The sequence below is a fragment of the Trachemys scripta genome, chromosome 9, assembly GCF_013100865.1.
Source record: "Trachemys scripta elegans isolate TJP31775 chromosome 9, CAS_Tse_1.0, whole genome shotgun sequence".
Lineage (NCBI taxonomy): Eukaryota > Metazoa > Chordata > Testudines > Emydidae > Trachemys > Trachemys scripta.
Window position 1 is genome coordinate 18,699,929 of NC_048306.1, and position 16,298 is coordinate 18,716,226.

The 16,298-nt window shown below is 40.7% G+C and overlaps 1 protein-coding gene across 4 annotated transcripts in view; it reads right to left on the bottom strand.

Annotated features, from left to right (window-relative positions):
- Positions 1 to 1,764: 1,764 nt before the first annotated feature.
- The window catches only part of DCX (doublecortin), a 109,908-nt gene continuing 95,374 nt past the window's right edge, over positions 1,765 to 16,298 (bottom strand). For all 4 annotated transcript variants that reach the window (XM_034781166.1, XM_034781165.1, XM_034781164.1 and 1 more), the window contains exon 7: positions 1,765 to 15,038. In XM_034781166.1, the coding sequence (XP_034637057.1) occupies positions 14,982 to 15,038 (57 nt within the window). In that variant the 3' untranslated portion in view covers positions 1,765 to 14,981. The remainder of the gene's footprint in view (positions 15,039 to 16,298) is intronic.

A 16,298-nucleotide genomic window follows, 5' to 3' on the forward strand; every position in this document is an offset into this window, starting at 1 on the left:
TTTCAAGGGACTATTCAAGGTGAAGTGGCCCGTTAAAACCTCTCCAGTCGCAGGGGTGCTGTGTTCGCTTTGGGGCTACAATGAAGATGAATGCAGAATAATTTCTAAAGAATTTGTTCTACTTTTTTGTTTGTGTCTGCACTGCCTTCAGCTTACGCACGTTCAAATGCATGCTGCTCTACTGGGGCTTTTCTTCTCCTGGTTTCATTATGGGAATCACAGATTTTTAACTTGGTCTTTCATTGAAAACAATAATGTACTGTATGCTCTTGTCCAAGCACAGCCTGTTAATGACTAATGGATGCCAATAATCAGCCCCTGCATCGCTTGCTAATGGGACCTGGACAGAGAGGGTTGAGTATGTTGGCTCTCTCTGGTTTATGGTAAGGCGACTACAGGAAAAAGGACAAAGGCCTCCTTCTGAGCACATTGAAAAGAATTTGAGCTCTTCATGGAGGAAAATTCAAGTTTCTGCATCCAATGATAAGGGCCAAGCAGAGTCAACGCATTCAGCTTTAATTTTGCAGATCTGACCAGAAAATAAACAGGAAAATAGCTTGCACTGTATAACTGAATGAGGAGGATTATACCCTCTTAACATTTCTAAGGGCTTACAGTTAAGAATGTCATTGACTTCACTGTGCTCCCACTAATGTACCTGTGAGAGAAGAACTTGGACCTTATTTGCTATGGGTAAAAGTCAGCCCTGTGCAGAGAGCCACCGCAAACCCTACAAACCACTCACGTCCCACTAAACCCCTCAACACAGGGCTAAAGTGAGACTTAGGTGGCGCACAGGCTTTATGCTGGCCACTGCCCAGGTGAGATTTCAATCCCTGGGTCAAGTTTAGCACAGTTTTGAACCTGGTGCAAACCTTTGACTTCATTGGGGTCATCTGCACGTCACTTTTTCCATCATGCGTATCGGGATCTTTTCATGATTTCACTACGGTCAAGATCCCTTCCCCATCTCATTTTCCTTTCGTGCAAATACAAATGGGATTAATTTGGGCAAGACTGGGAACAGCTAAAACTACTCATATCTGTTTTCAACATATTTATCAGGCCAAATAAAAAAGAAGCAAAAGATTTTCTCAGCCTAAATATTGAAACCAAATTTTATTTTTGAAAGTGACATTACACACATCTTGCAAATGTACATTTAGATGAGAAAAGAATGAATAACAAATATTGAGAGCAAAAGCTAGAAAGTGGACAGGTTCTCTGCTGCATGGCATTGCATTACAAGTATTATCAGATCTGGGATGATTATTACAAGTAGTAAAAACAGTTCACAACACCTCACAAAAATGGAAATTTGGGCTAGAACGTTAAGTCTTCTAACAAAAGGAAATACTGCTAAGAGAGAAGAGGCATGAGGGATAGACCCACGGATCTAGGATTGGTAGGTTTTGGGGGAGTTGTTCATGTCTGTTTCCTTTGTTTCTTACAGACCCCATCTTCGTAAGTGACCCCATTTTTTCCAAACTTTTAATGTTGTATGTCCTCTGTTGCAAACGGAGGCACAACCACCAAAGAAACCCTGTAAATTGAAATCAGAGTCTGGGAATGTGGAAGAGGAGGAGATGTTTTCAGAACCGCTAACACAATTTCATCCCCTGACCTTCCACTGAATATTCAGTAAAATCAAAGAGCATATGCAAACTCTGCAATTCCAGACCTATGGGACGACATCCATTAAAAACAGACATGTATGTGGCATAATGATCTGCAAATACATCACATGCCTAACGCCTCTGTTGAAATGGGTAAATAAGATCACATCTTTTACTAATGATATGATCTTGTGAATATTTAACTAATTGTACAGTTCAATCAAAGACAATATGTGACTGATTTTTATCTGTTTTACTTTAAAGTTCAGTGTCTATTCAGAGTTCCAAAGGCATTGTTCTTTGATACGTAACACATACTCAGGAGAGCCTGTTGACAACTGCTTTTCAAACTTTGTTGTATATTATTTTACTTATGCCCAAATCTGTAACTTACAACCATGAGAGAGTGGGAGACAGAGAGAAAGACAGAAAGAGAGAGAGAGAGAGAGAGAGAATCTTCTTTTCAGAGGTAAAGGAAGAATGAATTAAGAAATGAGATGTACAATACCATGCATTTACTCTCAAAAGCTTGTTCACTAGCAACCTAGCGTTTCTAATACTACGACCACTAATTTATATCTGTTAGCTAAGTAATCGAGTTCTACTTACAGCTATGGAGCAGATTTTTTTTTTTTTTTTACCCTTTAAAACATCAATAAAAATGTTTCCTGTACAAGTTGAATGGCACAAAAGGTGGTAAAAATGCTAAATAACTCACCACAAATGGAGAATGCAGAATTAGTTCAAACCATGCATGTACCGTGTACAGATAAGCAAGGAATCATTGGCATAAAGCTGCAATATATTACAAGATGATACAACTGAGACATTTTGACATAGCCTCTTGCTTGTTCATATCCCTCACAGGCAACTTTAAATTAAATTTCATTTTAAAAGGAAATTCAAGATATAGCCCCAAGCAGTAAGTTAACAATGGGTAATGCTATTTGTCCGAAGAAAAAAAATCCCTCTCCCCCCCACAAAAAAAGCAGAACTAGTCAACTTAATGCTGTGTGCAATACTGGTGCTGGCTTATGAAAAGTTCTTGCCAAAATGAAATGTTATATGGATCTGTTCTAGGAAAATCAAAACATCCATTAAATTAACAATGCTTTGTACAACATGTCATTAGTTAAATACATCACTATTTAAACAAAACAAAAAGAAGCTTACCAGGCTAGCAAAATACAACTCAATCCCTACAACTGTTATGTCCTCGAAGGTTATGTACAGAGAGTCTAAAGTATGCCCGCTAAACTTTAAACTCAGCCCCTTCTTCCCCCATCCTCCCATCCCCCATCTGAATGACAACAGAAAATACATTATGGCCTCTCGGTTATATTATATTGCAGCTTTGTTATTAATGATGAAATGATACAAAATCAATACATGATGTGACAGTAATCAATGATCAGGTTCCAATTCAGCTGCACACCTCCCTTAGCACAATTTATTTCTCAACAGAATTGCAGCCTACCGAAGCACTGCAAAGTTCAGGGTAAAGAATGAAGGCAATACGCGTTCTTCAGATAATAGGGGCATGAAGAACGTGGTGAGAGTGGCTTATTTTAGCTTGTGATTAAGAAAATAGGCAAATGCTAGTAACAACAAAGACATCCAGCTGGTTCTCTTTTCTTGTGCTTCTAGACTATACAGTGTTATAAGATACAGGGCACCAAGAAGTGAAAAGCATGTCTTTGACTTCCAAATTGTATCAGCATAGAAGGAGATTCAACTAGACAGGTTTCCTCTTCCTAAGAGGCCTCAAATTGCCTTCTAAACTGACAATCGCACCCGTACTAGCAGTGCCACAGTGAGAAATTTGCTTGGATCACATGCAGTTTAAATGACAAGCGAACTAACAACAATTTACACGTCTGAATCCAGCATGTACTGTAATTACTCATAGGCTTTCTTGTTCTTACATTCAATACTTCTGCTTCATGTTATACACCAATTGATTAACAGTGCAATTATTTCCCTAGACATTCTTCTTTTCAAACGGACACATTATTAGACATTACTCTAAATCCGAAGGAGTTTCCATAGCAAAGAAAGGAAAAAGAACCTGTTAAAGATGTACTGCTTTGCAAATACCCCAGAGACATTTCTGGGTGCATAACGTGAGGGAGGCTGAAATCCCGCTATATTTAGACTGCCACCTGCATGTCAAATGGAATATTGACCCATCCATGACTGCTGTCCTACAGTTAGTAACAGAGGCAGAAAAGCAGCTATGGTGGAATTTTACAAATAAGACATGGCTGTAAATTTGTCAGAGGAAACCTATACAGGCTTAGAACTTGGCCTAAAACTTGAAATTTTGATCTGAATCTGGACTTCCTCAATGTTCAGAGGTACCCGGATAGATTATTTCAGTTTGGCCCATTATAGAGACAGGAGTCATCTCTTTAGTTTGGCTCTGGATATGGGCGTCCCTGCAGTGTAAGGATTTTCAGGACCAGCTTCAGGTCCCTCTCTACCTATTGCTGCCAGCATATCCAGTTATGACTGCATGTGCCAGATGAACCACTCTGCTCTCATCATCATCATGGCAAAAGTACATAGTCTTCTTGCAGATTGAGCATTACCAAGACTGAGTCCTGCTACGTGGTCGGAGATCCAGCTCTGGGATATCTGAAATGTTTAAACAACTCTTTGAAAGAAGACAATAACCTAAACTAAAGGAATTATTGGCTGCAAATAGAGATGGACCAACCAGTTTGGATAAAATCAGAACCAGCCTCGAGTTTACCCCACAACTTAAAATGAAACAAATCTGAATGCTCTTTCTTATGTTCAAAAACATCCGGTTAAAAGAAAACATCTTTTCTTTTTTAAAAAAACAAACCAACAAACCCATAAACCTCCATTCTTCTTGGTTGCAGCTAGGACTGGGAATAGAAATAGTGGGAGAGAGGCTATTTCCCATCCTGCAAACCCTTTGGGCCCCCAATTCCTGTCAATGGTGGATCAGGCCTTCAGTAGATTCAGCTTTCCTTCACGAGAGGGCCTGATTTTCTGAGATTCCCAGCCTGACCTTCAGACGGATGCTTAACCGAATGGAACCACTTCAGCTGCCTCATCACTAGCCACAATAAAACCAATACATAACATTTAAGATTCACGTATTACAGATGCATGCAGGGAATCTATCTGGAATCTGGAATTTCCAACATGAATTCTGCTAAAATAATCCTGGAAATTGACCCCACAATTAAATATTCACAATAGGGATTGTTTACAGCAACCAGTCTTTGAAACGTAGGACCAACATCTGTGCTTGCATAAATGGACTCAGCTCCATTTACTTTAATGGAGTTTTTATCCCTTTGTGCCAGCAGAGAATCTACTTTGCTGGGTTTCATATGGTCAAGTTTTATATTGTGTCCTTACTGTAGAATCTCCTACACAAAATCCTGTAATCTTTGTTCAAAAAAACCAGCAACTCTCCCACTGAAATCCAGGGGAGTTTTACCTGAGTAAGTAACTGGACCTGACTGTGAGGGTTAAATGCTGTAACTCTGTTGAAGTTAAAGGAGTTACACCAGCTGCAAATTTGGTCCTATGTGCATATCCTTCCTTCTAGCCATGCTTTCTCCTGAATGTATTAGGTGCGATAGCTGTAACTCTGGGTGTTTTGCTACAACAGTGATGAATGCCGAGGAAGACAGCTATTTAAAAGGGATATCAGTATGCCAGGGAATATCTAGTACCCAACACATTTTGAAACTCACTTTCATTTATGTTCTTCTTCTTTTTTAAGCCAAGAAACTACAACCAGGCCTGGCCAGTATGGACACCTGTGTGATTGAAAGGCTCTGTCCCTTTCTTCCCAACACAACAAAGAGGCAACGGCTTGAAACTCAACAACGAGACAGCAATTCCACCAGAAGCTTCACAAAAGGGGACTCCCACTTTATATGGGCCAGATTCGGATACCTTGGCACGGGTAGAAAAGCACCCGACTCCAGAAGTGGTGCCATTGGAGCCAATGGGATTACTAATGGAATAAAGTGCTTCTATGCAAGAGAAAGGGAAAGAGAAACTGTCTGTAAAATAATGAAATTGGAACAAATTGCTCCCACATAAGACACCCCTTCCCCCCAACAAATAAATCACTGCAGAAAAATTAACATCGATACTGAAGTTCCTGTGACAGACTGACCGCAGGAAGCCATGGGCAAGATTATACCATCCCAACCTCACTGAGGACTGCCTTGCTCCTCCAGCGGCTCTAATGAAATTAGTGAGACTCTTTATGCAGTAAGGCACTGCTCAGTGTGAATAAGCATTGCAGAATCTGACTCTATATAAATTCGCATTTCCTGGTGAAAGGGGTCAGTGCAGGTGAGCTGAACTATTTGCATGTGTGGCCAGTGACTCAGTGATCAAGACCAGCAGCAGGTCAAAGACCTCAGTGGTTCTGTTCTGCATGGCTTTACAAGATAATAAAACTAGATTCTCTTCCCTCAGGAGGATGTGGTGGCTCTTTCCTGACTAGAGTGGCCTGCCCTGCCTATGTTTTGCCAGAGTTTGCTGGGTTCCCTGGGGAAAGATCTGACATGCCCTCATTACCCTTTTTTGCATCTCTTGCAATTTCCTCTCCCAAGTACCCAGCCTGTCCTTTCGGGAACCAGGCGGTGCTGCTGCATTTCTATTTCTAGTCCAATGCAAAGGGATAAAAATAAAAATCAAACAAAACCACAGGCTGGGCTGTCACTCGACAAAGGGATGCAGTTTCCCCCACCTCTTTCAAGGATGTTGCAGACTTTCATGTGCCAGCGGAACAGAGGGACGGGGGAGGAAAGGAATTTTAAATCAAGTTCTTCTGCCCGTGGCCAAATATGACCTTATTTCTGTGATGGGGAGCGGGACACTAATTGTCACCACGGATAGGCTGCAATCCAGTTTAGGCATCGATGGAGCACTCGAACAACTCACAGCCATGGACTCCCTGCTGGCTTTCAGCCCAGAGCCGAGCTGTAGATCCTCAGCTACCCAAGGCTTTCCCTTTTGTTTATTATTCTTGGTTTCTCTACCCTCGTTATTTCTATTTCTGCACGTGTCAAAGACTGACATTTCCACCACTCTGTCTTATGCATTCCTTTCCATTTGATCTGGTATTATGATGAAGTTCCCACTCATATCCCACCGCTCAGTAAACACTTCCTAACAAATACTCCCTGCTAGCCCCCTCGGAAATGAGTCTCCTTTCTTTGTTTCCCAGAACTTTGACCATCACTGCATCTTTCTCTAATGCTGCCAACTTTCTTTTTCAGTTGTCAGACTGAAAAGTGCTAGTGTTAATTCCCTTTAGGGATCCTCCTGCTGCAACTGTTCCACTGCAAACTGTCAAACCTGAGGGAGTTTTAAAACTGGCTGACGAATTTTGAGTTCCTGTTCACTGTGCTAGAGAGCAGAAGCAGGAATAGGTGAGCCCTGCTACAGATGTTAAGAGAAAAGATGAAAGACAATCCTTTCCCAGGAAGAGATTTAGCAATAAATGGCTCCAAAACCAGTAACACTTTAACAACCGGCCCACTGTCTGCTTGGCGTAAGGCCCTTGAAAACACCAGAGTTCCAGAGATGAAGCTTGCTCCTTGTTTACAAATGCAGGGCCCAAATTTTGGTTAGTAGCACAAATGGGCCCCAAACAGGCAAACATTGGTTAGCATGCGAATATCTTTCAGCCCAGAAGCAGGAGTTTAGGACCTGGCTGTGGGTCTGGGCCATTGCCCTAGGTGTCACCATGAAATGATGTTCTGGGGTTTCTGTTGGATTGACTGGACTCGCCAAGAGTTTTGAGAGAGCCAGAAGCGACGTGGACAATTTCCACCCCATTGCCAGAATTGGGTCCACACTATGAGTGGGAAAGCACAGTCTAGTGTCATTATTCCTTTATCTTTCTTCGTCTGTTCTTCAGTCTCCTTTGCTTATGACAATCTCCTGTCTGGAGCTCCTTGCTGTGGTTGAAGACCCGGCATGAGTCACCCTCCTAAACACTGAGATTCCACCTGCACTGACTTCTCTTCAACTCCACAGTACTGCACATTCCCAGGATAAGCCTTGTGTGGGCAGATGCTCTCTCCAGAGTTTCCTCACATAGCCCGGTGATGAAAGAAGAATTTTTAATAGAACTCAAGCTGTACAGAGACCAGATAAGTCAAAGCTTCCCAGTGACCCAGTCCAAACTGAGCAAGCACAACAAAGGTCCTAGGACTTGCTGATACTTAAGCAGATAGGCAGAGACACGCAGGCTAAGAAAGGGAGCAATCCCTGAACAGCTCCTACAATACTGGCAGTACAAATGAGGCATCGATATAGTGGACGGTCTGCTCTTAAAAGGACAGAGGCTCAACAAACCAGAAGATCAAAGAGAGGAAAGGCTGGGAAAGATCCTTTAAGCTCACAAAGAAGTAATAAAGTGCAGCACAAGAGCACATCAAACAGTCCGGTGTCCAGGACAGTCAAAATGGACTTGGTGGAAAGCTGTGTAATTTGTGCAAAAGAAGCTAGTGTCAATTAGAGCAGAGAGCTGAGAGAAAGACAAAGGCAGCCGATAAACACCGACCTATGTAACTTAAACACCACCACCAGGAGAGTAGCAGTAGATTCCCATTCACAATATGCAAAAGAGGCTAATCTGCCTGCAAACTCATCCACACACGGGGTGAACAGATTAAAAACCATGTTCACGTGATAATGAGTTCTGGAAACTTTTGCCAAGGATAATGGACCGTGGGTTCGCTCCAGTGCAGTTTGTGGACTTCATTACGTAATAAATAAAAAGAATCCCTAGCTCTTCTACAGCCCTTTCCATCATGCAGAAACTGAGGCTCAAGAGGAGAAGTGACTTGCCTAAGGTCACCCAGCAGGCCCATGGAAGAGCTGGGAATAGAAGCCAGGTCTGCTGAATCTCAGTCCAGTGCTCTATCCACTGGGCTAAGAATATGGGCTTGAGGCTCATTTACCCTAAGGTCACCTTACACCACGCTGGCCGTGCAAAAGGCCGTCACAATGGGTACAAGTGTAGTTTACTCTCACTCTAAGAGCCGTGTAAAATAGTCTTACTTTAAATAAGAACCAGACCTTGTGACCTTAACCAAACAACTAATGGTCCTCATTTCCTGCCCCAAATGGGGAACCTGTTGTTACAATAAAAGCTCTAAGGAAAAAAGGCTCAAGAACCACATTAGGGTCTTTTAGCACATAGAGCTACATCATTAGCATGTGGTGTTTTGCCAGCACAATGGATCGGAAGATGAAGATTTCTTTACCAGACCCATCAATCAAATTCTGAATGGCCAGATCTTAAAGTGTTCAGAGAAAAACGCAGAGTTATAGGAATCCCACACCCAGCTTTACAACTGAAGACACATGTTACAAGATAAACCAGAGCTAAGGCCAGGAGAAAAGTGGAAGTGGGAAACAGTGGGGAGCAAGAAGACCCAACAACAGGATCCATGACTGGAGCAGCAAGAACCCTCCAATCCTATCTAACACACGCCCAGCAGGCTGCCTTCAGAGAAACAGGATTCAGCTTCATCTCAATCCTGACCCGCCACTGAGAAGGCCTCCTCAAATCCATGGACATGCTGTGAGAGGGCATCAGTGCCACCAGGCAGAATGAATCTGTGATAAACTAGACCATCATTTTCACAGTGTGCTAACCCAGACCCAGCTGAATAAATATGAAGCAGAATAATCATCTCAGCAGACTCCAGATTCAGGTAGCGTACCTTGGCTGCCAGTTCACACTTACACCTTATTGGGCTTTTCAATATTAGCAAGTGTTTCTGAAACCCAAACAGGGAAGATGTGCTGGAAGGCACTTAAGAAGTTAATCAAGTTGATCTCACTACACACAGACTTAGTGCTAGCTGTATCGTTTCAAGGTTATCACTAATAAAGCTTGTGCCCCACTGCAAACACACCTGGCTCTTTGTATTGGCTTAAATCTCAATGTAGACCTAGTGGTGAAAAGTTCTATGTCTCATTTGCAAACACCGTGAGCCATCTAGCTCCCAAATACAGATGACATCATGGAGCCTGAAAAGCAACTTCCCACCAGCTTTAATATTGGATCCACAACCAGAAAAATAACTTGAATATTCATCACTTTCAAAACACGTGTAAAATCACCATTTAAAGAAAGAAACTAGTTTGTTCCCTCTTACCTACATTTGATTGTTAATACATGGGGAGACTACACCATGTGCACGTTCAGATTCCTCCGTGGCTATACTATATTTCCATGTATTTCACTTGCCTGTTTTTTATTTCCTTATTTATTTTCTGTAAGGGTGGATCCTGCTCCTATTGAAGTTAATGGCATCTCTCCCGTTGACTTCAGTGGGGGAAGGATAGATATAAGGACCCTATCATGCTCCCATTGAAGTAAATGTCAAAACTCTTATTGACATTAAAGGAAGCAAGATTGAACTTTAAGGGTCATACTATACCCTTGAATAGAGAATGTGACTTCCACTGATGCCTGTCAATGGAGTTGCACGTAAGCAAGGATATTGTATGGCCCGAAAAGAGCAATGTCAGGAGCTACCACATGATGTAGCAGGATGTCATTTCTAAGGTCAAAGACAACAAGGAGCAGCCACCAAAACATCATGTAAGAGGTCCTATATTTAATAATATTAAAGGAGAACATACTTTTTATATCACCTTTTCCGTATTAAAAATAACTTATTTGTAACATTGCTTGGTTGCGCACCAATATCTTTTAGTTTCCCTCTCCCTTTTTCCCATTCAAAAATTGTAAGACTGAAACAAGGCTAAACCGCAGCCGGTGGTTTGTGAGAGACACACAGATCACAGAGAAAAAGTGATGTGGCAGCTGAGCTAAACTACTTTTTCTGATCTCACAGAAGGTAACACAGTTCGAGCTCCTAGCCCTGGAAAAGGCAACACTCAATGTACAGAGATTAGGAACGTGGACACTTTTAGGACAGAAGGAAGTCTGACATCCCATCACAAAAAATGTACCAAATTAAAACCAAGTCACTGAAATCTTTAAAGTCTACCTTAGGGGCTTCATGCACGTAAATTGGAGACTAGATTATCTGCTCTGGTGGTAGAGCTGGTGTAGCTCCACAATTCACACTAGCAAAGTGGCTGGTCCATACACTTTAGGATTCAGATATTAACAAAAAATTTCAGAAGGATCTATAATTTGATGCGATACTCTGTGGGCCTGATCTTCTACACACAAAACTGGCACTGACATTGCTCTAATCCTCCTTAATGTGGATATGCCTTGAAATACGCATACATACTGTTCAATATGTATAGACACTGAAATAGACCAGGCACAGTGTAAATTACAGATAGAGCTATGTAATACACAATGCTTACGATTCCTTCATGTATCGTTTCTAAACAATTCGATCATAGTGACTCAGTCTCTGAAAACACTTAAAACAGCCTCATACGGGAAATCAGACCGCGCTTTTATAATAGAATATGGCAAATCCTTATATCCTGAGGAGTTTTGTGTGTTTGTAAAAGAAGAAAAAAATTAGAAGTGAACGCTGAAGTTTATCATGGCATTACTATAGTCTGCTCCAAGTAACTCAATTTGACTGGAATTGCTGCAGTAGTATGCTACAAGTAATTCAGAATTCATCGCAATTCAGAACAGCACTTAAGCATGTGCTTAAGTCCCACTGAAGTAAATGGAATTTAAGCACATGCTTATAAATAAGCACATGCATACATGCTTTCCTGAATCAGGGCCACCTATATATTGAAATTACTAGTATACTGTCTATAATTCTTTTCTTTTTATATTCCAGGGATTCTGGAAAAAACCTAGCACCGTATGGACGCTAATCCACATGCATTTCTGTACAAGTACTCATGCAATATCAGCATTCATACAGACTAACTATGTGTTACCTTTGAAATGCTCACTGATCTCTACCTATAGTCCAGGTATCTCTACCTGGAGAAATGCATCTTAAACCTGGGAGTGTGACCTCTTACCCTGTTTTACTTGTGGCTTTTGCTCAACTGAATGGCTATTATTTTCCCTTTGAAGAAAATGCTTTCTTCTATTAGGCCTCTGTAAATTCCCTTGCTGAGGCAGTGTGTGCTCAAAAACGATCATCGGGCTCAGTCCTGAAGAACCCTTCCTCATGTGAGTGGTGCTTGAGCATGCAAAACTCCTCCCATGAGTGAGTATTTGCAGGATCAAGTTCTTAGACATGTCACGTTAAGTGCAATTCACAAAGAATGCCTGTAACAGTTCTTTAGAAAGTTCCACTAGCAGGGTTTTTTTGTTTGTTTTTTAATTATCTAAGCACTGTTCATGGCAGATGGAAAACTATCTACTTCTGCTCAAGCTACCCACATAGTAGGTTGCCCAAAATTCCATTCAGTTTTTGGGTTCCTGCTTTGTCTCATGCAAACTGATTTTGACAGATCCTGGAGAAGAGAAACTGAGTTTTCTGATGCATCTTTAAGCACCGTATAGTACTGCTGTCAGTAATATGACTCAGATCTGCTTATGGATACAAGAGACTTGGATTTCCCAGTGAGCTATTGATAAGTGTTCTGAACTGCTATAAGGAAGTTCCAGATTTATTTTTCGGTGCTAGTCTCTTGCCTCCTAAACTGACAGGGATTGGGAGATGAGTGGCAAGACACTCAGACCATGGATGTGGTGGGAGCGTCTTGTGTCACTCAAGTGACCACTCCTCTGCCTCATTAAGAAGCATCATTGTCACTGCAGAACTGCTCAGTCATCTTTAACAGATAGGATGGTGGCTACCATTCAGAGCCTTTAGGAAGGCCCTGGGGGAAAACTGGTGGTGGGGATCTTCAAGATTCCTAACAGAGAAGATAAGAGGAAGCCAGTTTCCATTGGGCCAAAGGTAAATTTGACTTCTCAGTGTAACACAGGCTGTAGTCAGTAGTAGTGTAGGCATAAATAATTTGTTCTATGATGCCTTTAAACTTAAAGAGCCATATTTTCAAGGATGGTCTCTAAAATAGCATCCACTTGATCATACACCCAACCATCAGCCCCTAAAATAACCAGGTTTGTGTCCACAAATAGTAAAACCTTGAAGTTATGAAGCACCTTCCATCAGTGGGTCTGAAAGCACTTTGCAAACATTAATGGATATTCGGCCTCACAAGCCCCTGTCAAATAGAGCAGTTATTATCTTCATTTTACAGATAAATATATTGAGGCACCAAGAAACTAAGAGACCTGCTCCAGTTCATACACGAAATCTGGCAGAGCCAAGAGCTGAACTAAGATCGCCTGCCAACACTCCTGTGCTTTGTTCACAAAACTGTCCTTCCCCAACAAGAAGCTCTAACCAGGAAAGAACATGAACCCTCGTCCATCTGCATTGAAGTCAAATATCTTAATACAATAGGTCAAATGGGCACTTAACCTCAAAGTGGTCAGAGGGTTACACATTTAAATTAAGTTTTTCGTGGGAACAAATGATTTCTCATGCAAAATTGTGGGTGCAAATAATTGTGGGCTCAAGACTGTAGGTGCAAATTTGGTGCAAAATAACTCAAACCTCTGGGTAACTCCAATGTTTGTTTTGGATCATCTCACATGCAGCTCTTTTTTCTTTTTTTAAAAAAAACACCTTGCATTATACACATCATAAAAGATGCACCCAGTACAGAGTGTTAATGGTAGCAATGGAAAAAAACAAAAAATATGGAATGGCATTCTGGCACAGATGAAGGAACAAAACGGTGTCATCCTATTGCCAAGCATTCGTGTAGCATCCAATATCACAACTTCATAATTCATTCTAATGACCAGGGATTGCAAGGACATAAAATAATCTGCATATCTGCTGAAACAAAGTTAAAATAAAAGCAAAAACAACAACAACAAAAGGTTTATTTGCATGTACTGTACCCAGGTAAAGTTTTGTAGTAGTCAGGTTCACTGAACTAACCTATGCCAGTAAAGCCTAAGCGTAGTAAAAACCACCAGCATTTTGTAAATACATAAACTTTGCATCCTGCAGGAGTCATTAGTAATTAATAAAAGTGAAAGGTTTCTCTAAATTCCATAACAGTTTGTTTTCCCCCCGATATGAGTTTCTTAAAATACCGTCTTTGAATATCACAAAATTCCATTTGTAATATAATTAGAGCATCTGACCATAGTTAGGGGGTATTGAATTGTATAGACCAAAAATGCAAGTTTAAACATTACAAAAAAATTATCAAAACATTCATTATTTTGAATTGACTTCTCTTCTGTTTGGCAGTGATGACATGATTTCTAAACACAGTTATTACTGTTTTGCAATTGGCTTTTTTTTTTGTAAATTTTTCTGAATGTGTTTTTTAAACAAAAGAAAATCACCAGCTTTTATAAAAAAGGAGCTTGAATACTTACTCCCAAAACACAGATACAAGTTTTTTTGTTTTTTTTTTTATAAAAAGTGTATTGGTTTCTTGCTACAAAAAGCGACCTAAAGGTGTCAGACCTGAAAACAAATTCTCACAGTGTTTTCAGTGTTGGCTGTTTACAAGGCATTAATATTATAAGCAGAGATAGAGAGATACCATATGGCAGGTATAATAACTTGATATCAGCCAGCATTATCTTTGGGTTACATGAGAAATCTGGTTCACCACTCAGCTGACATGTATATATATCTTTGCTTATTTATTAGAAAATGACCCAATACATAAATTTATAATGTAATCACTGTGCTATAAAAACTTTACTTAGCATTTTATGCAGCATTTCTGAATCTTGTCCAAACTCCTTTGTTTCACATTCTGCTGGCATCTTAAGCATCTTTTACCAGAGCAACAAGTCATTTCTCTCCCTACCCTTCAGCAACAGAAATTGGTGCTAGACAGCATGCAGGTGCTAAAACCAGGGATGCAAAATTAGAAGCAGATCTGCTTTCAAAGAGCTGCTAGCATTCATCAGCATTTTGAAAAGGTGGAGATTAGTATTTGTTTTCTTTTAGCTTTAGAATTGATCAGCGAAAGATTTATTTATGTATTTCTAGTGGGAACTGTCAACTTTTCTGCAGTCAATAGTAAACTCAAGAACTTAGAGCAGAAGAAAAACATTGAAGTAAAAGGGAAATGCATGAGATCATTGGTGTCAGATTGCTGGCAATTTTACATCCCTATATAATTACTCAGAAGGATGGTATCACTCTATCCCTATTAGTTGATAGGTGTCGATTTGTGGCACGGAGGAAAAATCACAGAAAAAAAATGACATATAACGTTGTGTCCTTTGATTTGAAAGTACCAGTCATCTATCTGCTTCTTTTGGCAGAAGTACTGTACTGTATTTTAAACATAGCTTGTACTAAGGACAATTAGCATTGTGTTCCTTTACATGGAATCTCCCAGGGAATCAGAGTCATCCAAGGACAGAGGCAGGTACAAGTCCTGTAAGAAGAAAGAAGAAAGTGTTAACTCCCACAATCAGTTTCCAACTTAATCTTATAGTAAGGAGACAGCTCTATGATTCAATTCAGTGGAGTACCACTTCCTGTGAACAAGGTTGAAGTCTTCTTCATGGGACTACAAATGGACAAACCTATTGTCTAAGGAGTTCAGGACCGAAACCATGGCAGATTACATGCATGGTGGAGCAGGAAGATCTCATTAACAGAAGGCAGTGGTAATTTGAGAAGAACCTTTTAGCCACTTCTCACTCGGTGTCAATCTGTGCTAGATTTTGCACTAATCAATAGAATCTTTTGTGATCAAGGTCAGCTTGAACCTAGGTTCAGAATAAAGAGTTTTACCTTTATTTGACAGCTGCCCCTATGCAACTTCTCTAGAACAGCTGTCTCTAGAGAGTTGAGGGGGCTATTACATGCTGTATCAGATGGTCTTTATTTCAAGCCCATAATAATTATACATGAACAATTAGATGGCATTAAAAATTAGTCCAGGCTACCACATCTGGCTCTGGCTCTGGCTCTGGATATGAACTCCAAAGTTCCTATTTTAGGCTTTGATCTGGTCCCAACTCTTAAAAGGTCCCATATGGATCAATGTATGCAAACTATCACTAAAGAAGGCTAAAGCTCTCCTTGTTCCTTACTGAATGCTGTGTTATAGCCCCACAGAGGGGCTATTATCAAAACACAGCAAAGCACAAAGAATTTTACGGGGGGAGGAGGGGTTCTATACACACCTCAAGCCTCAAAACATTGGTTGGGATGGGGGATTTCCCTAAGAGAACAGATAAAAGGGAAAGATAAAGCTCTTTATCAAGCACTAGAATAGCTCCTGGAAACAAACTGATGACACATGAAAGATTATATTCATGTCTATGGTTAATTCAGTGGAGAAGCCTGTTGTTGATCAGCTCTGCTCTCAGTAATCACCGTCAATTGTAAATTTTCTGTCGGAATTCACTAGAATGGTCCAGAGCCAACTAGGCAACAAACATAAATAAAACATTAAACAAGGTAAGTTTATAATTTTAGTTATAAGCCTGGGGGTGGGGGGAACCCCAACCCCTACAATATTTGAGAAGTATTTTCATATAGTTGATTACTGAGGTATAAAAGGGAACCTTAAACACCTGAAAAATACATGAACAAGTGCTGTGTGCAGGCTGTGGGCCAGGAGCTGCCCCCATGAGACAAGTGACTGGTTGTTACTTAACCCCTGCTACTTTCACCAGCAAGAGGT